We start from the raw sequence: 26,051 nt of genomic DNA, 5'->3' as shown, positions 1-26,051 counted from the left end.
GAAAGATACTGTGACAGGAGCCAGGATCTTACAGCCTTTCATATGGCTCATTTCTTTTTATTATACCCTTGGGGATACTCAACAGTCTAAACTTAATCCTCTTGTCAGAATTGGACTGCTGGTGGAATTATAATTTCTGTGGTGAACTTGTTGCCCATTTTGCCCTGGTTGCCCTTCGATTGGATGGCTCATTGCTTTAAGACAACCGACATCCTTTATCTCAGTGCTGGACAATGGATGCAGCAAATATAGATCGGTGAAGAACAAAAGACAAGAAGGAATAACCTTAATTGCACTGAAGAGCTATTTCACCCTGCCCAACAACCTGCTCACCTGTTGGTTAAGTCAGACAACATATTCCAAGTGTGCCACTTACCAATGACAGAGTAAGGAGGCCTCAACAGAGCCTCCCATGGGCAGACCTGGGAACATTTCACTATCCAATCTCCCCAGCGTGAGGATCAACCCCAGCCAGGTGCATCACTTCAAATTAACTGCAATCTTACTGAACAGTGCAGGAGAATGGAGGGAGAGAGAGAGAGTGTGGTCCCCTCCTGCTCTGTCCATATGTTCAAGGTCTACACTGACATAATTGGAAAGTGACATTCTCTTTTTTTGTAACTAAGCACACAAACATCTACTATGTTTGAAAGAAATCCAAAGGCCTACATGCCTAGGGGAGCCTCCATTTTACACCATTAGTACTTAAGAAGTTACACCTAACAAAATATTTCCCAGGTCATTTTTATTTATTAACCATTGCTTAGAGGAAGTTCTGATGATTTCTTGGTGTTGCTATAGTTCATGTTGTCATATAGGCTTACATTTATCAAACGAAGCATAACTTAATGCTGTGGAGCATCTGTTGCATACCCTATAATGCCCTTAAAGCCTGACAATAAAGGATACAACTGATAGCTCAGACCATGCTTGTCATACAACAACTTCACTAAAGGAGCAATCTTGTGGTAATTGAGACAAGGATTCATGGGGGAAGAGATTGAGATCATGTGCATGCATAGCTGACAGGTGTCCACACCAGCTTCAGAGTGTAGGATCTCCTACATACAAACACTTAGTATTGCTGGCATTGATTTATTTGCTCAGGGCATGAAAGGAAGAGAATCTCTCCCTCAGCAACATAACTTTTCCCATTATTGGAAACACAAGTGGTGATGACATATTTCAATAAAGACAGACAGCAGGGATATGATTGGATGAGATCGGCTTTTACCCAGTTTGGATATGAAAAACTTGATGATTGAGAGACCACTTGCGAGTACGTACAATTATCAGGCTCAGAACATGTGGTAATAGAATGTATGAATCAGAAATTCATGATTTGTGTTCAGAAGGAAACAAAGAAATAAAAGAATAAGTCAGCACAAAAAAAGATGCAGAGGAGGTTTTCAAGAACACTGCTAGGGCTGGAGAACTGAAGTTATGAGGATAAGTCTAGCTCGGATGTCATTGTCTTCTCTGGAACAAAAGATAATAGGTGTGATTTGATTGAGGTATGTGATATTATGATGGAACTTTGTCAGGGTAAACAGGAAGATCTAAACCTCAGCAGAAAGGTTAGTAATTAAGAGGACATAGATTCAGATTAATTGGTAGAAGGATTAAACGGGAAATGAAAAATGATGTTTACCCCATGAGCAGCTGGGAGGTAGAGGGAGAGGTAGATACCCTTCATTGTTATGGAAGGACCGATGATGAACTATTGATGGGGAGTGAGGAATCAAAACTGCTCTAATTTTGGGCAGCATGGGCACAAGACCAAATAGCCTCTTCTGTGCCATAAATTTCTAAGAGTTTGTGAAATGTAGGCAAAGGAAAGATACTTAAATCTACTCAGAAATAAAGCAAAGGGATCTTGTTGCTTTGAATGTGTCAGTAAAATCAGTAAGACTGGCACTTGGACTTCAAACTGTTATTGTTACGTAACCATGGACACTGTTCTACTTCCAGTTTATCACAGCACCATGCATTCATGAAACATTTTACTGCTGATCAGAATTCAAATCCACAAAAGGAACCGGCCTCCTCGTAATACAAAATGTTTTCTGTTTGAAAGAGGAGAGTACTTACTGGTGCTCAATCTGGAAGTTGAGATGGCCACTGAACCAGTCATTGAAGAAGGATTGTTCAATATTACACGTGGAGTCCAACTGGAGAAACAACACAGTGGTATATCATAAGACAGCAGGTCAAACAACAATCTGAACTCAACTGGCATCCAGACTGGCATTTGGACTTCAAACTGCTGCAGATTTCTACCATTTGCCTTAAGACTCATACTGTTGGCCTCCTATATCAGTTGTTGGTTCAACATCAGGTCAGAAAGCTGGCTGCTAGGTCTATTATAAATCTATACCATATATCTTACTGGTCTGATGCAGGGCATCAGGTGGGCTTGCTCATTGAAGTGCAGTGTGATTTCTCTAATGTTCTTTTGGCCAAATAGTCTGTGCTTCAGAAAACAGACAGCTCTAAATTGATCGTCAAAGCATCTCAAAGGCATATGTTTTGGAAATGTGTTCCTTGTCATGACTAACTTGCTATACAGTTGCAACAATGTCAGCATTGACATACGAGATTGGTATACTCAAGTTGAGTTGCCAACTTCAGATCCGCTTTCAGTTTCCAGGAGTCCACCTGAAGGACCATTGTATCTCGTGAAGCATGTCAGGGAGGAAGAGAGCTCAGATACAGCAGGGCTGAATCATCACAACGTGCGGCACAGGCAATGCTTGTGATTCACTGAACCCAGAAAATTAAGAAGCGATTTAAGTATTGAAAATGGAGGAATGTTAAAGATAATATTTCCTTGAGATGAATCCGGAACAAAGGTACATTTTAAAATGATATTCAAAGGTAGGGCAAGTGCTTCTATAGATAAAGAAGTGTTGGAAAATGGAAGACTGCTCTCCCCCCGCCCCCCCCCCCCCCCCCGCCGACCCCCAAAGAAACTATTGAGATTCGGTCCACTGAAAACTTCAATAGAAACTGGTGGGTTTTCATCAGGTGAGGATGTCAAGGGTGACAGAGACAGAGACAGAGTTCATCCATAGTCTAATTGAGTAGAACAGGTTTGAAACATTGTATGAACTTCATTGCTCCTGTGTAATACACCCTAACTCAGTAAATTGTAACGTTAGAGAGTCGTATGTCATACTAGCAGTTTTTCAGAGAAAGAACTTGGCCTATCATGCAGGGAATGTGAAGCTAATGTAATGCCACACTGTCACCTAGTGGGTGACTTCTCAAACCAAACATCTGTTTGAAAAAGTGTAATATCAAAGCACATGGGGAAAGAGGGGAGTACGGATACAATTTGGGGCATGCTGAGAAACAATGGTGAAAGGGACGAAGAATGTGGTCCAGTTCATCAGTGTTGTGTATTAATATTTCAGTAATATTTGAGTGATCTAGTCAATGCATTGTTTGATTAAGCATTCGTTGTTTATATATTTCATTATGATTATATGTAAAGTACTTGAATTGTATATGTCATGACGCTACCATGTTATAATTTAAGCGACGTGCCACATAAAGAACAGAGTTAGACTTGCATAACCACCTCTCGTTTCCCTTTGAACTAGTTTAATGTTTTGAAGCTACAAAACATAACAGTGGTGACGAGGTAGTTTAAAACAAACTTCAGATGGCTACCGATGTTGTTGAAACCCAGTGATATATTCAAGTTTTTTTTAAAAGTGTAGCGAGGAACAGTAAAGAACAATGTGGCTTTGTGGAAAACACTGGAACCAGAGATGCAATTTTCATGCTACGGATGATCTGTGAATGAGCCATCCAGGTACAAAAAGACATCTACCTATGTTTTATCGACTATACAAAAGCTTTTGACACTGTCAGACAGCAAGATCTTCTGGAAATGCTTCAAGATCCTGACATAGATGGGAAAGATATACGTTTCTTAAGAACCTTATACTGGGACCAGACAGCATCCATCAAAATAGAAGGAGAAGTGATTGAGTATGTGAATATCATGAGAGGAGTCAGGCAAGGTTGTGTCTTTAGAAGTGATACTGCTGTTGACTGCAGAACACTTTAGGCTTCATAAGCGAAATCAAAAAGGAAGAGGAGTCCACTTCAGCATACATAGCTGAAATGAAGAGATTATTTGAGCATTGTCAGTTTGGAAATGGGCTTAATGATGGACTGAGAGATCATTTAGTTTGTGGAATCTTACAAAAAAGCATTCAAAAACAGCTCTGAACTGAAGCACATCTCACATTTAAAAGAGCAGTTGAAATTACTTTATCAGTGGTTACAGCAGCCAGTGATGCAATTGAGTTGCAGTCAGGAATAACAGTGACTGTAAATGAAATTGCAACGTACAAACAGAAACCTGCCTGGCTGAACAAATCGTACTACCATTATGGCAGGGGCTCACATACACAAGACCAAAGCAGGTTTAAGGGTGAAACTTGCAGGGAATGCAACAAAATAGGACACATACAAAGAGCATGTCATGCAGACAAAAATAAATACAGGGAAGAGAAAAAGCTAAAAGGTCAAGTTGCACTAATCTTCATGCTGTTAATGAAAAATCTGAATGATTAAAGTGACATGGGACTGGCTAGCCTTGTGACTTAGAATGTGAAAACTAAAAATGGACAAGCAAACACGAGAAAATCTGCAGATGCTGGAAATTCAAACAACACACACAAAATGCTGGTGGAATGCAGCAGACCAGGCAGCATCTATAGTGTGATGGGGTCCTGAATTACCCCTATGAACTGTGCTTTTGGAAAGAGAGACAGAGAGGTGTCCAACACAGACACCTTGTTAATGAGAGAGAGAGAGAAAGGGGGGGAGGCGTGAAGACTGCTTTGAGATAGTGTTATGGTTTTTCAGCAGCATGTTTACACTTTTGCAAGGACACTAGCAGCTTCCAAGTTCTTACAGAGAAGGGAGGAGTTGCTTGATGGACAGCTAGTTTTCAGCATGGTGAGATAAATAGAAGGTCAGCTGTTAGACCTACAGACACGTGGTTTTGGACACTGAGTGAGCTTTGTTGAGCCCACCGAAAAGGTGAGTTTTGGAGGATCGATCAAGAGAATCGATTAGTGGCTCTCGCGGTGTGAAAAGGGTGTGACCGGTGGGGAGTTACTCAAGTGTCCGACACTTGCCTGGACTGATAATTCCATCACAGAAGAATGGTCCCCTTTGTTGTGGTAACAGTCTGTGACTTCTAAAGGATTTCAGAGGACAACGGGAAGATTGACGGTGTCAGCTCACCTGAAGACTCAAATCTCTCTCTCCCTCTCTCTTTCCATCACTACTCAACTCGAACTGAATTGAACTTTACCCATCATCGTAAGACTGTATTCATTTACCCCTAGACTTGAAGAAGCTTGGTTTTCATATATTTCCACACTTACTTATATATAATCATTGCTAACCTGTTTTATATATCTGCAATTATATTACTGTATTGCACAGTTAGTAATAAATACCATTAGTTAATAGCAATACTGGACTCCAACATGTTTTCCATTTCTGCTGGTTCTTTAACCCGTCATAGGGTACGTGACAATAGCAAGAAATACAGTCGACACTTCGGGTTGAGACCCTTCGTCAGGACTAACGGAAAAAAGATAGTAAGAGAATTGAGAGGGGGAGGGGGAGACCCAAAATGATAGGAGAAGATAGGCAGGGGAGGGATGAAGCCAAGAGCTAGGAAGTTGATTGGCAAAAGGGATACAAAGCTGGAGAAGGGGGAGTATCATGGGATGGACGGCCTTGGAAGAAAGGAAGGGGGAGGGGAGCACCAGAGGATGATGGAGAACAGGCAAGGAGTTATTGTGAGAGGGAAAGAGAGATAAATAAATAATAAATTAGGGATAGGGCAAGAAGGGTAGGAGGGTCATTAACAGAAGTTAGAGAAATCAATGTTCATGCCATCAGGTTGGAGGCTACCCAGACAGAATATAAGGTGTTGTTCCTCCAACCTGAGTGTGGCTTCATCTTGACAGTAGAGGAGGCCATGGATTGACATATCGGAATGGGACGTGGAATTAAAATGTGTGTCCACTGGGAGATCCTGCTTCCTCTGGCGGACAGAGTGTAGGTGTTCAGCGAAAGAGTCTTCCAGTCTGTGTCAGGTCTCACCAATATATAGAAGGCCACACAGGGAGCACCGGACACAGTATATCACTCCAGCAGACTCACAGGTGAAGTGTCGTCTCACCTGGAAGGACTGTCTGGGGCCCTGAATGGTGGTGAGGGAGGAAGTGTAAGGGCAGGTGTAGCACTTGTTTTGCTTACAAGGATAAGTGCCAGGAGGAGATCGGTGGGAAGGGATGGGGGAGGGGAACGAATGGACAAGGGAGTTGCGTAGGGAGCCGTCCCTGCAGAAAACAGTAAGTGGAGGGGGAGGGAAAGATGTGCAAGCGATGGACAAGCATAGTGGCTTGTGCCAGAAGTGAGTGGGAAATTAATTAAAATCGAATTGGACACTGGCTCGGCTGTTTCAGTCATTCCACAAAATAAGATTGTATGGCATTTCAAAGATACTAAACTGAAGCCTGCAGAATCCAACTAAGAACGTACTAGCCACACGGGGCTTGTATTTGATAAAAACAGGAGGGCCAGCATTATGGGGACATGGATGGCTGAGACAACCACAACTTGACTGAAGATCCATCCAGAATTTGCATGTCATATACCCTGCAAGAGTCAACCGAAAGCGAATTAACTGATGCCGCAACCGTAACACTGCTGTACATCATGAAAAACTGCCCAACAGAGGGTAAACAGGTATTGGTGCCAACCACCGACTCTGGTGGGTAAGCGTATTGGACCGAGGAAGAACCATGCTGCTCAGAGAAATTGTGAAAGTGACAAAAGCAGTGGTCCGACTCCAACAGTTTGGTAGGCAACATATCTGAGAAAGCTGATGTTAATCAAGCAGTTACTTGCAAAATGTGGCTTGGTTTTAAGCTGGAAGAGCACTGAAGGAGCTTCAGGCAAGTTGCAAGCATTTGGCTTTTGCGAGTATAAAGAGTCAGACTCTATTCGGCATGCATTAAAGTTACTGCATGAACTTCAAGTGAGAGACAAAAAGCTGCTTGTAAAAGTTGATGCAAAGACCAAAGCCCAGCTGGACGAATGCAAGGCCAAAAAGAAAGCAGTCAATGGAGATACGAAAACAGAAGATTCATTAGTTGATGTTGTGGATGAGGAAACCAAGAGGAGGGATCAGATTGTAAAGGAAGCAATAGAAAGATTAACAAGGGAATATTCCAGTGAACTAAACGGACCTTCCCAGGATCATGATGCACAATCTAGAAGAAAAAGGAGGGAGAAGAAAGATGTTTAGAGCTATCAGAACCACTTCTTACAGTCTCAGAATCAACTCCTTCAACCACCATGGAGGAAGCCCCATGACCTGAGATTATTTTCACAGCCACAAGTCTCACTTGCTAGGAAGAGTGATCTCCCTTGTCAAGAATGACATCATCTTAAAACAGTAAGAACACCTCCAAAGTGATTAAACCTTTAGGCCTGAATGGGACAATTTAAAATTAACTATGCTATGGAAGTCTGTATAGTAGTCGCATTATACAGTATAGTATTCTGTGTATATACTGTAGTTGAAATGCATTCTCTATTGAGCTGGAGTTTATAGCTAAGCAGGGAGGAGTTATTTCAGTAATTTGAGCAATGTTGCAAATATATTGTTTAATTAAGCATTCTTTCTTTATATAATTCACCACGGTTATATGTAAAAGCAATGTGAATTGCATATGTTAGAACACCACCAAGTGGTGCTGGCTTAAAGTAAAGAACAGTTAGACTTGCATTCCCGGCTCTCTTGTTTTCCTTTGAATTAGTTAAATGCTTTGAAGTTACAAAATGTAACAATCAGGTCTCCTTTAACTTGGCCCATTATAATCCATACACAATATCAACTGCTGCTGCCTGGCCTGCTGAGTTCCTCCAACATTTTGTGTGTGTGTGTGTGTGTGTGTGTGTTACATTATCCATTGGGTGTCAAGCAGTTTCCTGGAAGAGAAACAGAAGATACCATGCCATCTTGAGAAATATTCTGGGATTTCTCATAATCAATATCATCGGTATACGAGGGGTGATTGATAAGTTCGTGGCATAACGTAGATGGAGTCAATTTTAGAAAACGTAGCAATTTATTTTTCCTACATTTACACACTTAGTCCAGTGGTCGTGGAGCATACAGATCCCTTCTTTGTAGAAGTGGTCCACAGCAGGGGTGAATGATAAGTTCGTGGCCTGAGGTAGAAGGAGATGTTATTAACTTCAAACTTTCTGCATTATCACTCAGAGATGAACTGCACATGCATGTAACGAGAGTCTTGGACCTCCAGGTGGTCCACAGCTGGGCTGATTGATAAGTTTGTGGCCTAAGGTAGAAGGAGATGAGTTATACAGCTCTCGTTACATGCACGTGCAGTTCAACTCTGAGTGAAAATGCAGAAAGTTTGAAGTTAATAACTCATCTCCCTCTACCTTAGGCCACGAACTTATCAACTGCCCCTGCTGTGGACCACTTCTGGAAGTCCAAGATGCTGACTTCTACAAAGAAGTGATCCGTATGCTCCATGACCGCTGGACTGAGTGTGTAAATGTAGGAAAAATAAATGTGCTACATTTTCTAAAATTGACTCCTTCTACCTTAGGCCACAAACTTATCAATCACCCCTTGTACTCACCTAAAGATTGAAGCATCACTGAAATTAGATTTTTCTGCCCTGCATTTTTAGAATATTTTACAATATACAGTAGGACTGATCCTTGACAGCTTTACATCTTTTTTATGATTATGCAAATGTCTGTTCTTTCATTTAGTATCATCTCATTATTTTTGCAAGTAACATGACACCTCTTAAGCTTACCATTCTTGCATACCATTCTCAGGCTCCACCTCTTGGATCTGCATATTTATGCCTACATTTTCCATGAAATTTTAATTTATTATGAAGATTCTAATCATGTTGATTAGCATTTTAATGAATTGCCTTCATTCTGAAGAACAATGTCACTGAAATTTGAGGTTGAAATAGATAACAGAAACAGCTTTATAATTTAATTTGATTCCCAGGACAAAGAATACCTTTCATTAATAATTGAAGATCTTTCTCCACAGATTAATGAGAGATCAAGTAGACAATATCTCAACATGATAATGGAGCCATAGATACGAAGCTCTCTATGGGAGTGCCTGATTGATTTATGCTTTTATCACAGGATCACCTTCCAGGGTCTCCAACAAGTAGCACTTCCCCATTTGAAACTTAACAGTGATGTGATCGTTTACTCTCATACGACTGATCTCAAATTCTCCACACCTCACTGTCACCCCAGGAATCCTATAACAAACCTTTAATAAAAGGTAAAAGGAACAAACAATGGACAGATCTTATTACTGAGCTTCTACTGATGTAACCATAGTAACAACCAATCAAGATCACTATCTAGAAACCAGGTGGCCAATTTGATATTGGCACTCAGCAAAATGGAGAGGCAATAGTTCTGATGCATCTCTTGAGCAATAACTATGACCTAATGAGGCAGCGGTTTCTTAAGAGTAAACATTTTCAACATCCTTATGACTGGAAAAAATATGTTGATGTGGGAACTTCCATAAAAGCCCAAGAAGATGTTCCAATTTGACCACTAAACGAAAATTACCTGCATGGTGAGCCAGTCCTTGTGCTTTTCATTATCGATCTCCATTGGAATATGGTTCATCTGCGTCACCCACACAAACCAATGGCTTTCAATGAATCTGAAGAGAAACAAGTACGAGTTAAGTATTAAATGTCAATCTCTGACGATCTAACCTGGTCCCAACATAATTGATACAGTGGCTATATATCATTAGGGGTATGAGGAAATTTGGTTGGTCATCTGAAACACTTGCAAATTTCCACAGATGTACTGTGGAGAGCATTCTAACAGGCTGCATCACCATCTACTATGGGGGTTGGTGTCACTACACAGGATCAAAGTAAGCTGCAGAGAGTTGTAAAATTAGCCAGGTCCATCATGGGCACTAGCCTCCGTAGCATCCAAGACATCTTCAAGGAGCAGTGCCTCAAAAACATGGTGTCCATCATTAAGGATCACCCCCCCCCCCCCACCACCACCCAGGACATGCCCTCTTATTGTTACTAGCAGGGAGGAGGTACAGAAGCCCAAAGACACACACTCAGTGAAAATCAGGAACAGCTTCTTCCCCTTTGCCATTCAATTTCCCAGATTAGATTTTATTTGATTACATTATAAGGACACTCAGTCCTCGTTTATTGTCATTTAGAAATGCATGCATTAAAAAATGATACAACTTTCCTCCAGAATGATATCACAAGAAAACACAGGACAAACCAAGGCTAAAACGGACAAAACCACATAATTATAACATACAGTTACAACAGTGCAAAGCAATACCATAATTTGATAAAGAGCAGACCAAAGGCACGGTAAAAAAAAGTCTCAAAGTCACAATAGACTCATTATCTCACGCAGGCGGCAGAAGGGAGAAATTCTCCCTGCCATGAACCTCCAAGCACCGCCAACTTGCCGATGCAGCACCACTGGAAGCACCCGGCCGCAGCGGACTCTGAGTCCGTCTGAAAACTTCGAGCCTCCGACACAGCCTCTCCGAGCACCAACCTCTGCTGAGCACTTCGACCCCACCCCGGCCACCGAGCAACAAGTGAAGCCGAGGACTCGGGGCTTTCTCCGGAGATTCTGGATCACACAGTAGCAGCAGCAGCGAAGCAGTCATTTCAGAAGTTTCACCAGATGTTCCTCTGTACTCTCACATCCGTCTCCATCAAATCAGGATTGTGCCCGGCACCCTACTTGACAAATAACAGACATCACCATTGGAGTGGCCGCTGCGAGCTGCGTCGTGCCATCATCTTCTCCTCCCGCCTTTAAGGGATTTAATTTGGCTTTTTGACACTGATCAACAGAAAAGACTCTTCATGTCAAAGTGAAAGCCAATGGTGATGTGATGAGCTGTCCCCTTACTCTCTTTGGGGATTGGAAAAATTGTTGAGCTTTCTTCTCCAGTGAACTTGTTTAGTTGTGCACCACCATTCACAAGTGGATGTGGCAGGACTGCAGAGCTTTGATCTGATCTGCAGGTCATGGAATTACTTTGCTCTGTTTATTGCTGTTTAGGTTGTTTAGTACACAAGTAGTGCTGTCTTGGAACTTCACCAGATTGGTTCCTCAATTTGAGGTATCTCTGGTTCTGCAACTGGCATGTCCTCCTGTAGTCTTCGATGAGTCTATCAGGTCAATTTCCTGGTGTGCTGTGAATGAGAGAGCGAGGGGCGTGCCAGACCAAGAGGCTACAGACTCTGGCTCGCATTCCTGAGTTGTTAGATCTGTTCCAGTAGGCATGGTGGTCATGACACACTACCTAATAAAGTGCATTTTCACTGCAAAGATGGAATTTTGTCTCCATGAGGAATGTGTGGTAGTCACACATACTGGTACTATCATGGACAGGTGCAACAGTTAGGATGAGATCAATTAAGAATTTTCCTCTTGTGTCTCTCACTAGCTGCTACAGACCCAATCTAGCAGGAACATCCTTAAGCACTCTGCCAGCTTGGTCAGTAGTCATTCTTTTGAGCCAGCCTTGGTGATGGATGTTGAAGTCCCCTACCTACAGTGTGTTCTCTGCTCCTGCCAATCTCAGTACTTCACCCACATGGAGTAGTATTGATTTTTCAGCCAAGGAGGCGTGGTAATCAGCATAGGTTTTGTTGCCCTAGTTTAACCTGATGCCATGAGAGTCCATAGATCTGGAGTCAACAGCGAGGGCAGCTCCCTCCTGAGTGTACACCACTGTGCAGCCTCTCTTGGATCTGTCAACAGGATAGCACACACCCAGGGATGGAGATGTTGGTGCCTGGAACATTGAACATAAACTACAATTCCATGAGTATGACCATGGCCGGTCATTGCTTGTCCAGCCTGTGAGCCAGCTCTCCCAATTCCTGCGCAAGCCTCCAGATGTTGCTAAGGAGGACTTTACAGAGTTAACAAGATAGTTTTTGCCATTGTCATTTCCAGTACCTAGGTCTCTTCCAATTCTGTTAGAACTGATATTAGTGAAAATGAAGGGAGAAAGGCAAAGGGGATTTTGGTCGCTCCTCCCTACTCTGAACATTTAGAAACATAGAAAATAGGTGCAGGAGTAGGCCATTCAGCCCTTCGAGTCTGCACCGCCATTTATTATGATCATGGCTGATCATCCAACTCAGAACCCCGCCCCAGCCTTCCCTCCATACCCCCTGATCCCTTTGGCCACAAGGGCCATATCTAACTCCCTCTTAAATATAGCCAATGAACTGGCCTCAACTGTTTCCTGTGGCAGAGAATTCCACAGATTCACCACTCTCTGTGTGAATAAGTTTTTCCTAATCTCGGTCCTAAAAGGCATCCCCTTTATCCTCAAACTGTGACCCCTTGTTCTGGACTTCCCCAACATCGGGAACAATCTTCCTGCATCTAGCCTGTCCAATCCCTTTAGGATTTTATATGTTTCAATCAGATCCCCCCTCAATCTTCTAAATTCCAATGAGTACAAGCCCAGTTCATCCAGTCCTTCTTCATATGAAAGTCCTGCCATCCCAGGAATCAATCTGGTGAACCTTCTTTGTACTCCCTCTATGGCAAGGATGTCTTTCCTCAGATTAGGGGACCAAAACTGCACACAATACTCCAGGTGTGGCCTCACCAAGGCCTTGTACAACTGCAGTAGTACCTCCCTGCTCCTGTACTCGAATCCTCTCACTATAAATGCCAGCATACCATTCGCCTTTTTCACCGCCTGCTGTACCTGCATGCCCACTTTCAATGACTGGTGTATAATGACACCCAGGTCTCGTTGCACCTCCCCTTTTCCTAATCGGCCACCATTCAGATAATAATCTGTTTTCCTAGTTTTGCCACCAAAGTGGATAACTTCACATTTATCCACATTAAATTGCATCTGCCATGAATTTGCCCACTCACCCAACCTATCCAAGTCACTCTGCATCCTCTTAGCATCCTCCTCACAGCTAACACCGCCACCCAGCTTCGTGTCATCCGCAAACTTGGAGATGCTGCACTTAATTCCCTCATCCAAGTCATATTGTAAACAACTGGGGTCCCAACACTGAGCCTTGCGGTACCCCACTAGTCACTGCCTGCCATTCTGAAAAGGTCCCGTTTATTCCCACTCGTTGCTTCCTGTCTGCTAACCAATTCTCCATCCACATCAATACCTTACCCCCAATACCGTGTGCTTTAAGTTTGCACACTAATCTCCTGTGTGGGACCTTGTCAAAAGCCTTTTGAAAATCCAAATATACCACATCCACTGGTTCTCCCCTATCCACTCTACTACTTACATCCTCAAAAAATTCTATGAGATTCGTCAGACATGATTTTCCTTTCACAAATCCATGCTGACTTTGTCCGATGATTTCACCGCTTTCCAAATGTGCTGTTATCACATCTTTGATAACTGACTCCAGCAGTTTCCCCACCACCGACGTTAGGCTAACCGGTCTATAATTCCCCGGTTTCTCTCTCCCTCCTTTTTTAAAAAGTGGGGTTACATTAGCCACCCTCCAATCCTCAGGAACTAGTCCAGAATCTAACGAGTTTTGAAAAATTATCACTAATGCATCCACTATTTCTTGGGCTACTTCCTTAAGCACTCTAGGATGCAGACCATCTTGCCCTGGGGATTTATCTGCCTTCAATCCCTTCAATTTACCTAACACCACTTCCCTACTAACATGTATTTCGCTCAGTTCCTCCATCTCACTGGACCCTCTGTCCCCTACTATTTCTGGAAGATTATTTATGTCCTCCTTAGTGAAGACAGAACCAAAGTAATTATTCAATTGGTCTGCCATGTCCTTGCTCCCCATAATCAATTCACCTGTTTCTGTCTGTAGGGGACCTACATTTGTCTTTACCAGTCTTTTCCTTTTTACATATCTATAAAAGCTTTTACAGTCAGTTTTTATGTTCCCTGTCAGTTTTCTCTCATAATCTTTTTTCCCCTTCCTAATTAAGCCCTTTGTCCTCCTCTGCTGAACTCTGAATTTCTCCCAGTCCTCAGGTGAGCCACTTTCTCTGGCTAATTTGTATCCTTCTTCTTTGGAATTGATACTATCCCTAATTTCTCTTGTCAGCCACGGGTGCACTACCTTCCTTGATTTATTCTTTTGCCAAACTGGGATGAACAATTGTTGTAGTTCATCCATGCAACCTTTAAATGCTTGCCATTGCATATCCACCGTCAATCCTTTAAGTGTCATTTGCCAGTCTATCTTAGCTAATTCACGTCTCATACCTTCAAAGTTACCCCTCTTTAAGTTCAGAACCTTTGTTTCTGAATTAACTATGTCACTCTCCATCTTAATGAAGAATTCCACCATATTATGGTCACTCTTACCCAAGGGGCCTCTCACGACAAGATTGCTAATTAACCCTTCCTCATTACTCAAAACCCAGTCCAGAATAGCCTGCTCTCTAGTTGGTTCCTCAACATGTTGGTTCAAAAAACCATCCCGCATACATTCCAAGAAATCCTCTTCCTCAGCACCTTTACCAATTTGGTTCACCCAATCTACATGTAGATTGAAGTCACCCATTATAACTGCTGTTCCTTTATTGCACACATTTCTAATTTCCTGTTTAATACCATCTCCGACCTCACTACTACTGTTAGGTGGCCTGTTAGGTGACACAACTCCCACCAGCGTCTTCTGCCCCTTAGTGTTACGCAGCTCTACCCATATCGATTCCACATCTTCCCGGCTTATGTCCTTCCTTTCTATTGCGTTAATCTCTTCTTTAACCAGCAACGCCACCCCACCTCCCCTTCCTTCATGTCTATCCCTCCTGAATATTGAATATCCCTGAACGTTGAGCTCCCATCCTTGGTCACCCTGGAGCCATGTCTCTGTGATCCCAACTATATCATAATCATTAATAACAATCTGCACTTTCAATTCATCCACCTTATTTACGAATGCTCCTTGCATTGACACACAAAGCCTTCAGGCACTCTTTTACAACTCTCTTAACCCTTATACAATTATGTTGAAAAGTGGCCCTTTTTAATGCTTGCCCTGGATTTGTCGGCCTGCCACTTTTACTTTTCTCCTTAGTACTTTTTGCTTCTACCCTCACTTTACACCCCTCTGTCTCTCTGCACCAGTTCCCATCCCCCTGTTGTGAACTAACCTCCTCACGCCTAGCCTCTTTAATTTGATTCCCACCCCCCAACCATTCTAGTTTAAAGTCACCTCAGTAGCTCTTGCTAATCTCCCTGCCAGGATATTGGTCCCCCTAGGATTCAAGTGTAACCCGTCCTTTTTGTACAGGTCACGCCTGCGCCAAAAGAGGTCCCAATGATCCAAAAACTTGAATCCCTGCCCCCTGCTCCAATCCCTCAGCCACGCATTTATCCTCCACCTCATCGCATTCCTACTCTCACTGTCGCGTGGCACAGGCAGTAATCCCGAGGTTACTACCTTTGCGGTCCTTTTTCTCAACTCCCTTCCTAGCTCCCTATATTCTCCTTTCAGGACCTCATCCCTTTTCCTACCTATGTCATTGGTACCTATATGTACCACGACCTCTGGCTCCTCATCCTCCCACTTCAGGATATCTTGGACTCGATCAGAAATATCCCGGACCCTGGCACCAGGGAGGCAAACTACCATCCGGGTCTCTGGACTGCGTCCACAGAATCGCCTATCTGACTCCCTTACTATCAAGTCCCCTATCACAACTGCCCTCTTCTTCTTTGCCCTACCCTTCTGAGCTACAGGGCCAGACTCTGTGCCGGAGGCACGGCCACTGTCGCTTCCCCCGGGTAAGCCGTCCCCCCCAACAGTACTCAAACAGGAGTACCTATTGTTAAGGGGCACAGCCACCGGGGTACTCTCTATTACCTGACTCTTCCCCTTCCCCCTCCTAACCGTGACCCACTTGTCTGCCTCCCGTGGCCCCGGCGTGACCACCTGCCTGCAACTCCTCTCTATCAACTCCTCACTCTCTCTGACCAGACGAAGGTCATCGAGCTGCAGCTCCAGTTCCGTAACGCAATCCCTTAGGAGCTGCATCTCGATGCACTTGGCGCAGATGTAGACGTCCGGGAGGCTTGGAGACTCCAGGGCCTCCCAGATCCGACACCGAGAACAGCAAACTGCCCTCACACTCATACTGCCCCTCTCCTCAAATAACAACAGAAAATGAATGCCAAACCTTCCTCACCTCGCCCGTTTCCGCCTAAGCCCGTTGAGCCGAAGCTCTTAAGTCTTCACTCTGCTCCCGGCTCACTCCGCCACCCGCAAACTACGCTGCCCGCTCTATGAACCCACAAATATTTCTGATTTTAAATATGGCAATACCTTGATTTATAAACAGAATAATTTTAACATCGGTAATATTAACTCAAACAAAAGAACTTCTGTATGACACATACCTAACAAAAAGAACAAAGACGATGGAACCAAAAAATCCATAGAAAGGGATGTAGGTGTTGAAATAGCGGATGTAGTATGTTGTTGCCCATGCAAGGTCCTGCAAAGTGGAGAAGATGCAGACCGAACTGCGTTAAAGGATTATGATATTATTACTGATTTACAGTTCACGCAACAAATAAGTTAATAAAATATAATTCAAAGTGCATATAAATGTTATTGCTCTGATGTGCATCCAGTACAATAAATGTAGGCAATGCTATGCTTAAGGTCCCAACTCAGGCAATTCAAGTTATGCCACTAAAACAACTTCTATAAGAAATGTTGTATTAACCAAAGCCAAAGGTCCACAGTGGAAATAGCTGTGGAGATGCCTTTGGAACCAGGTTGCATTTCACTCGCCTGGGCTTCCTGGCATTTCCTTCCTCCTAGTTCCCAAAAACTTGATTCTAATGGCTTAATTTGCTGTGATCCCATAGTTACTTTGCAATCCAGTTGCATCACTTTGTGATGTGAAATCTAGCATACCCTTGATGCCCTGAACAGATGTGTTTGCACATCTGCTGGGGTACTCAGGATTCCTTAAATAACAAGGAATGGCAATTACTAGGCCAGGGTGCCAAACAAAACCTGATGATTCCTTTCAGAGAGGAAGGAGGGCAGACAAGTCCTGTCAACCAAATCTTTTCATGAATTGGCTCTAGGTAGTGCTGCGAGTCCCCAGTCTCAACTTTGTATCGAGCTATCATGGAAAGTGATGCAGGAAGAAAAAATGGAAAATATAAGGTTCAAACTAGATGGAACTGGGAAGTAGAAGAAGGAAAACTAAACCTTGTATTAAGCATTGTAATGTACGTACCACCCAATCACGTCGGGTAATCATAGTCATCATTATTTGAATGTAGAAATATACTGGAATTAGTAGGGGTGGGCCAACTGTAAGAGAAAGCAGCAAGTGAGAGGACCAGATATGTCAGAGATATCACAACATGAAATAACCAACACAGCTTGTAATATCACATTAACTGCTCAAGACATACTCACTGAGGAAAAAGTACTCATGCTGATGGTTGTAGGGCAAATACTTGATCTTCTTTTTTCCAAACTACAGGTAGAACAGAGGATTGAGGTGGAATCAGGTCTTCGGTACACAATTCACCGAGTACATTATTCTAAATATATCAGGTCCTACTTTCCAAAATGGAGCATAGAACAGGACCCCTCAGAAACAGATCCTTTGGCTCACAATGTCTGTGCCAATCATGATGCCAATTTAAGTCACTCACATACTTGCACATGATCTGTATCCTGTTCATGTGCCTGTCTAAATGCTGTTTAAACATTGCTATTGTATTTGCTTCTACCATCGCCCTTGGCAACAAGTTCCAGGTACCTAGCATTCTCTGTGTAAGAACAAAACTTGCCTCATAAATCTCCACCCTGGGAAAATAAATACTTTGACTATCTATCCTATGTATGCCCCTCAAAATTTTATATACTTCTATCAAGTCACTACTGAACCCCAGATAATCTCTAACTCTCCTTATAACTAGTACTCTATTCCAGGCAATAATGTGTTGAACCTCTCCTGCACCTTCTCCAAAGCCTCCGGATCCTTCCTGCAATGTAGTAATCCCGGCCTGCATACAGTAATCCAAATGTGATCTTTTTATACAGCTGCAACATGACGACCTGGAGACTATACCCAACACCTAAAATGATGAAAGTAAGCATACCACATGCCTTCTTAACCATTCTTTCTATGTGTAATGTCCCTTTTAGGGAGTTACCGATTTGCATGCCAAGGTCCCTCTGTACATTGATGCTCCTAAGAGACCCACCATTTACTGTATACTTGCCTCTTGCATTTGATGTCTCAAACTTCAACACCAATGATATGTATATTTCTCCTGATTGTGCTTTATGCATGTCTTTGCCAAGCTTGCTACAATTCCCACATCATGGCCTAAGCTGTACATACGCTGTTTCCGTTAAAAAACACAGTAAAGTTCCAATTACACAAAAATCCATCAACAGTTTTGCCTCTTCGGTTCCCTCGGACAGATTTAACTGAGCACGCTCTGAAATACTGTTTGTCCGTAAGTACAAGTCCTGTGCCTTTAGCGCAATTTGACCAGCCCAGAACGTAATCCTGGCAGATTTCTATCGAACTGAGGCTCCACTTGACAGAAAAGGAAATTTAAAATTCAACTTTTGGCACTGGTAAAGGAGTCCCTTGTATTTCATGGGAATTTCACTTAGTTGCACATAGACCACCTTTGCTGAGTGGTTTACCCTATTTGACGTCTTCTCTACAGATATTAGACAAAGGTTCAATGTTACTCCCATATCAATTGACACTTCATTGTGTTGTAAATTGTTAATGACTCATTTCCAAATGACACTGTTTATGCACTGCAGCAGTCAGTCAACCAGGATCTTTTATAAACCTACCGACTCCCATGGTTATCTCGACCATACCTTTTCCCACCCTATCTTCTGTAGAAGTGCTCTTCCCTTTACTCAGTTTCTTCGTCTCCACCACATCTGTTCCCAGGATGTAGCTTTCTATTCCAGATCATCAGAGATGTCCTCCCTTTTTAAAGAATGCGGTTTTCCTCCCTCTTCTGATGCCACCCTCACCTGCAACTCCTCCATTTCCTGTACATCCATGCTCGCCCCACCTTCCCACCACTGTAATAGTGATAGAGGCCCTCTTGCCCTTAACTACCACCCCATCAGCCTCCGCAAACAACAAATTATCCTCTGCACCTTCTGCTATCTCCAAAGGGATCCTACCACTAAAAATATCTTTACCTCTTTCATCACCCATGTGTCAATCCATGGCCTCCTCTTGTGTCAAGATGAGGCCACCCTCAAGGTGGAGGAGCCACATCTTATTTTCTGCCTGTGTACCCTCCAACCTGAAGGCATGAATTTTGATTTCTCCTTCCAGTGAACCAATTTCCCCTCCCTCCCCCTTCCTCTATTCCCCAATCTGACCTTTCACTTCTTCTCACCTGCCCAGTGCTTCCCCCGGGTCCCCTCCTCCTTCCATTTCTCCAATTGTCCACTCTCCTCTCCTATCAGATTCTTTCTTTTCCAGCCCTTGACCTCTCCCACCTACCCGGCTTCACCTAACACTTTCCAGCTAGTCTCCTTCTGCTCTCTTCCCACCCAGCTTTTTATTCTGGCATCTTCACCCTTCCTTATCAGTCTTGAAGAAGGGTCTCGGCCCAAAACGTTGACTGTTTACTCCTTTCCATTGATGCTGCCTGACCTGCTGAGTTCCTCCAGCGTTTTGTGTGTGTTGCTTTGGATTTCCAGCATCTGCAGACTTTCTCGTGTCAGTCAGTCATCAGTTCTGAGATTGGAATCTTGGTCACCCAACTACAGCCAACGTGGACAGCAGGCAGGCTCATGGGGCTACTACTCCCTCTTCTTATGGGATGAAGATGCTGACATCCATTTTGCTAGTGTACTTCCTATGTGCTAGAAGGAACGTAGCGTACAACTAGAGGGAGCAGAGTCGTTGTCATGGACACTAGGAATAGAATTGGAGTTGGGAAAACTGTAATTGGGCTTCAGCCAGCACTTGTCCTAATGAAACAGGCAAGATCCTGAGGGAACGACTCCTATGATTGATCCATCTCCTTCGCACTGACAATATATGTTCTCTGCAACACTCACAACACGCTGGATGAACTTAACAAATCGGGCAGCATCCGTGGAAATGATCAGTCAACGTTTCGGGCCAGAACCCTTCATCAGGACTGAAGGGGGAAGGGGCAGAGGCCCTATAAAGAAGGTGGGGGAGGGTGGGAAGGAGAAGGCTGGTAAGGAAAGACAAAGGGGTGGGGGAGGGCAAGCAGGGAGGGGATAGGCAGGAAAGGTGAAGAAGGAATAGGGTAAAGCACAATGGGTACTAGAAGGAGGCGGAACCATGAGGGAGGTAGTAGGCAGCTGGGGGAGGGGGCAGAGTGAAACTGGGATAGGGGAAGGGAGGGGGAGGGAATTACCGGAAGTTGGAGAATTCAATATTCATACCAAGGGGCTGGAGACTACCTAGACAAACCTTTATCCCTTTATCTTTCCCCTTACTGGTTTTTCACCTGGAACCTACCAGCCTTCTCCTCCCCACCCTCCCCCCACCTTCTTTATAGGTCCTCTGCCCCTTCCCTCTTCAGTCCTGACGAAGGGTTCCGGCCCGAAATGTTGACTGATCGTTTCCACGGATGCTGCCCGACCTGCTGAGTTCCTCCAGTGTGTTGTGAGCATTGCTTTGACCCCAGCATCTGCAGAGTATTTTGTGTTTAATATATGTTCTCTGTTCTATATGCTTCCTTTTACTTTCTAAATTTGCAACATCTTTCATCATCCAAAGTCCTGAATCTTACTATCCTTGAATTTCTAACTCACAGGAGCGTATTGGTTGTGAATGATCAGTTAGCCGTTAAGCAACTCCCACGTATCACATGCTGACTTATCCAAGAATAGCCATTTCCATCTACTCTCCCCAGCTCCTGTCTAATACCATCGCAATCAGCATTTCCCTAATTTAGCACTTTCTCCTGAAGACCAGTCTTATCCTTACCACAGCTATCCGAAAACTTATGGAATTAAGATCACCGTTCTCAAAATGCTCTTCCATTGAAACTCCAATGCTTTTTTTGCACTGAGTCACTGCCACTTGATTGGCTGATTAGACATTTCCATCAACAAGTAGGTGCACAGATATACCTAATAAGAATGTGTAAGTCATTTCTCAGTGTTCACCCAGTAATAAAGCCTCTCATTTTAATACACAGTTTGCACGTCGCAATGGACAGTCAACAGTCTTTGATGTGCCTCCAGTCTCTTTTCATACTTCCTCTCTGTTGGCCTCTATCTTTATTTAAATTTCAAAATGAAATAGGATTACCTCCACAGGTTGAATGTCGCCCAGCACAAACACTTTAAGCATGTTCACATCAGGGTCCTTATTAAAGATGTTGGGCTTAGCATGGTGCTGGAAGTGTCGGTGATTCCACCAGTTTCCAGATGCTCCCTGAGAAAAGAGATGTAGAATCACACAACAGACGTAAAGCACGGTCATCTCTACGAATCTTCACTCTACCTTTCACATTGCTACCACACCTGATTACAATAATCCAAAGTCTTTATTGACGAGCTTCAAATTTTCTCACAAACCATGCAGGTTTTGGACTCCCAGCAGGTTTAGTGCCTCACATTTGGTGAGAATCTACAACTGGTTTTTTGTCAGGATCATCATCAAACAATGAACACCACAGCAACCCATCTCCAGTTGCTTTTACCCAGGGCATGGCGATGCCACCAACAGCACCACCAGAAATAGCAACATTGCTTAATCCAAAGGATAAACAAATGCCTTATAACCTTTTGTTCAAACCCAAAAAGTGCAGTAAGACTGAGGATCATAAAGACTTCAACAATGGCTGATTAAGGAATTTATAAGGCAAAGCAGAAAATGAAAGTAATCTAATTGAAGACGTAAAAACGGACACAGATATGTAAAAAAGAGGGCAGAAACCAATATAAGTCCCTTAAAGATCTAGCCCACAAAATTATATTAGAAAACAAGGTACAAGCAAAGAAACTATGCAAATATTTTGAGTCAGCCTTTGCAGATGAAGACATACGAAAATTCCCGGAAATAGTGGAGAATTACAGATCCAGAATAGATGAAAGGCTGGATGAAATTAACCTTAGTTATGAAGGTTGCATTGAAGAAATTAATAAGACTGAAGGCCCATACATCCCTGGACCTAATGACATGCATCACAAGGTTTTCAATAAGGTAGTTATGGAAAGAATGGGTGCACTGTCTGTCATCTTTTAAAATTCAAGATTCTGGAACTTTTTTGGAGATTGTCAACACATCCTCACTGTTCAATAATGGAAGAGGAGAGAAAACAGGAAACCACAGACTTGTTTGCCTAGCATCATTGGAGGCAAAATGCTACCATCCATTATTAAGGATATGTTGACAGGGCACTTGGAAAATAATAAGATCGGGCAAAATCAACATAAACTTACGAAAGAAGAATCATGACGGGGTAGTATATATGCAAAATCCAATATTTTAACCACAGAATAGACAAGAGGAAGCCAATATTGTGGTGCATATGGACTTCAAGAATGTCTTCTGCAAGCTACCATACAAGAGGAATTGAACAATTCAGCAAGTATGGAAACTTGGGTTTGGGGCAACATACTAGCGTTGATTAATGAACAAGAAATAAATGGGCCATTTTCAATTTGGTGAACTATAACCAATGAAGTGGTACCAGGATTTCTGCTACCATCCCCAAGCTGTTCTCAAGTTAAATTGATGATTAAGACAAAGAACCAAGTATAATCTATCCATACTTACTGATGATACTAAACTCAGCGCATTCTGGGTTGTGAGGAAGATGCAGAGAGGCTTCAAGATGCTAAAGACAGGTAACCTTTAGTTTTGATATGTTTATACGGACCATTTGAATGGATGAGAAAGAACTTTAAAAAGTAGCTGTTTAGTTTCTGAGTAATAGAATAGTACAGCACAGAAACAGGCCCTTCGGCCCATCTAGTCCTTGCTGAACCATTTAAACTACCTACTTCCAACGACCTGCACCTGAATAATTGCCCTGCATTCCCCTCCCATCCATGTGCCTATCCAAACTTCTCTTAAATGTTGAAATCAAGCTTGCATGCCCCACTTGCGCTCGCATCTTGTTCCACACTCTCACGACCTTGGAATGAAGAAAGTTCCCCTCATGTTCCCCATAAACTTCTCATGTTTCACCCTTAACCCATGACCTCTAGTTGTAGTTCCACCCCACCTCAGTGGAAAAATCTGCCTGCATTTACCCTATCTATACCCCTCATAATTTTATTTTCCTCTATCAAATCCCACTTGAATCTTCTACGCTCCAAGAAATAAAGTCCTAACCTATTCCAGCTTTCCTTATAACTCAGGTTGTCCAATCATGGCAATATCCTTCCAAATTTCCTTGGTGCTCTTTTGACATTATTTGCATCTTTCTTGTAGGTAGGTGACCAAAACTGCACACAGTATTCTAAATTAGGCCTCACTAATGTTTTATACAACATCATCATAACATCCCATCTCCTGTACTCAGTACTTTGATTTATGAAGGCCAATGTACCAAAAGCTTTCTTCATGACCCTATATACCAGTACCACCACTTTCAATGAATTATGGATGTGTATTCCCAGATCCCTTTGTTCTACTGCACTTCTCAGTGTCCTACTATTCACTGTAAGACCTCCCCTGGATGGTCCTATCAAAGTGCAACAGCTCGTACTTGTATGCATTAAATTCCATCTGGCAGTTTTCCAGCCCATTTTTTCCAGCTGGTCCAGGTCCCACTGATAGTCATCTATGCTGTTCACAACACCCCAAATCTTGGTATTATCATTGATATAGATGACAAACGAGAATGAACCCAATACTGATCCCTGCAGCACTCCACTGGTCACAAGCATCCAGTCAGAAAGGCAACCATCTATTATCACTCTCTGGCATCTCCTACAAAACCAATGTCTAATCCAATTTGCTACCTCATTTTGAATGCCAAGCAACTGAAGTTTGTTAAGCAACTGAACATTCTTGAACAACCTCCTATGTGGTATTTGGTCAAAGGCCTTGCTAAAGTCCATGTAGACAACATTCACTGCTTTGCCTTCATCAACTTTCCTGGTAACTTCCTCGAAAAACTCTACAAGATTGGTTAGACACGACCATACCACGCACAAAGCTATGCTGTCTATCCCTAATCAGTACATGCCTATCCGGATACTCACATATTCAGCCCTTTAGAATATCTTCCAATAACCTTCCCACCACTGATGTCAGGCTCACTGGCCTATAACTTCTTGGTTTACTTTTAGAACCTTTCTTAAACAGCATAAAACATTAGTTCTCCTCCAATCCTCCAGAACTTCACTTGTTGTTAGGGTTGATTTAAATATCTCTGCTGGGCCTCTGAAATTTCTGCACTTGCCTTCCACAGGTTCCAGGGGAAGACCTTGTTAGGTCCTAGGGATTTATCCACCCTAACTTACCTCAGGACAGCAAACATCTCTTCCTCTGAAATCTGTATAGGGTCCCTGACCTCATTACTGCTTTGCCTCACTTCTATAGACTCTGTGTCCATCTCCTGAGTAAACACAGATGCAAAAAAAAAATGCATCTAAGATCTCCCCATCTCGTTTGGCTCCACACAAAGATTACCATTCTGATCTTCCAGATGACTAATTTTGTCCCTTGCAATCCTTTTGTACAACGTATTTGTAGAATCCCGTGGGATCCTCCTTCACCTTGTCTGCTGGGGCAACCTCATGCCTTCTTTTAGCCCTCTTGATTTCTTTCTTAAGTGTTCTCTTGCACTTATTATACTCCATAAGCACCTCATTTGTTCCTAGTTGCCTATACCTGCTATGTACCTCCTTTTTTCTCTTAACCAGGGCCTCGATATCTCTTGAAAACCAACGTTCCCTAAACCTGTTATCCTTACTTTTTTTATTCTTTCAGGCACATACCACCTTAATACTCTCAAAATTTCACTTTTGAATGCCTCCCACTTATCAAGTACTTCTTTACCAAAAAACAGCCTGTCCCAATCCACCCTTACCAGATCCTTTCTGATACCATCAAAATCAGCCTTTCCCCAATCCAGAGTCTCAACCTGGAGACCAAGCCTATCTTTTTCCATATTTACTTTGAAACTAATAGCATTATGATCACTAGATGCAAAGTGTTCCCCTACACAAACTTCTGTCACTTGCCCTGTCTCATTCCCTAACAGGAGATAAAGTGGCACATACTCTTTTGTTGGGACTTGTATGTACTGATTAAGAAAACTTCCTTGAATACTCTTTCCCATCTAGTCCTTTTAGAGCAGTGGTCCCCAACCACCGGGCCGCGGACCGGTACCGGGCCGCAGAGCATGTGCTACCGGGCCACGAGGAAACGATATGATTTGGTCAGCCGCACCTTTCCTCATTCCCTGTCACGGCCACTGATCAGCCATTACGCATGCGAGGTCATGACCCACGCGTCATCCGTGTCAGGGCGGGAAGGCGATCAACTCCTTGAGCTTGCAAATGACGACGGGCTGAAAAGTAGGTTTGACATAACATCTCTGTTGGCATTCTGGATCAAAGTCAAGGCCAAATATCCTGAGATAGCCATGAAAGCACTGAAAACGTTGCTTTCACTTCCAACATTTTTCTGCGAAGCGGAGTTTTCTGCAATGAATGCAACGAAAACTAAATTGCAGAATAGACTGGACACAAGGAACCCCCTTCGAGTATCGCTGTCTCCCATCACCCCTCGATAGGACCGTCTTGTTGCAGGAAAACAAGCCCAGGGCTCCTACTGATTCAGCGATATTGGTGTGTTGCAATAATTTTGTATATTCATATGGGGAAAATATGTGCTGTACATTTAATATCCAAATATTACTTAAAATGTTATGATGCTATTGACTTATAAGTGAC

The 26,051-nt window shown here is 43.0% G+C and overlaps 1 protein-coding gene across 2 annotated transcripts in view; it reads right to left on the bottom strand.

Annotated features, from left to right (window-relative positions):
* The window catches only part of fads2 (fatty acid desaturase 2), a 118,873-nt gene that overhangs the window by 12,111 nt on the left and 80,711 nt on the right, over positions 1-26,051 (bottom strand). For both annotated transcript variants that reach the window (XM_072272402.1, XM_072272401.1), the window contains 6 exons: positions 21,445-21,570; positions 17,568-17,628; positions 17,383-17,459; positions 16,526-16,623; positions 9,700-9,796; positions 2,092-2,171 (listed from right to left, as the gene is read on the bottom strand). In XM_072272402.1, coding sequence (XP_072128503.1) covers positions 2,092-2,171; positions 9,700-9,796; positions 16,526-16,623; positions 17,383-17,459; positions 17,568-17,628; positions 21,445-21,570 — 539 coding nt within the window. The remainder of the gene's footprint in view (positions 1-2,091; positions 2,172-9,699; positions 9,797-16,525; positions 16,624-17,382; positions 17,460-17,567; positions 17,629-21,444; positions 21,571-26,051) is intronic.

The sequence above is a fragment of the Mobula birostris genome, chromosome 11 (genome assembly GCF_030028105.1).
Source record: "Mobula birostris isolate sMobBir1 chromosome 11, sMobBir1.hap1, whole genome shotgun sequence".
NCBI lineage: Eukaryota > Metazoa > Chordata > Chondrichthyes > Myliobatiformes > Myliobatidae > Mobula > Mobula birostris.
The sequence above is the reverse complement of the archived record's forward strand: the minus strand, read 5'-3'. Positions and strand labels throughout refer to the sequence as shown.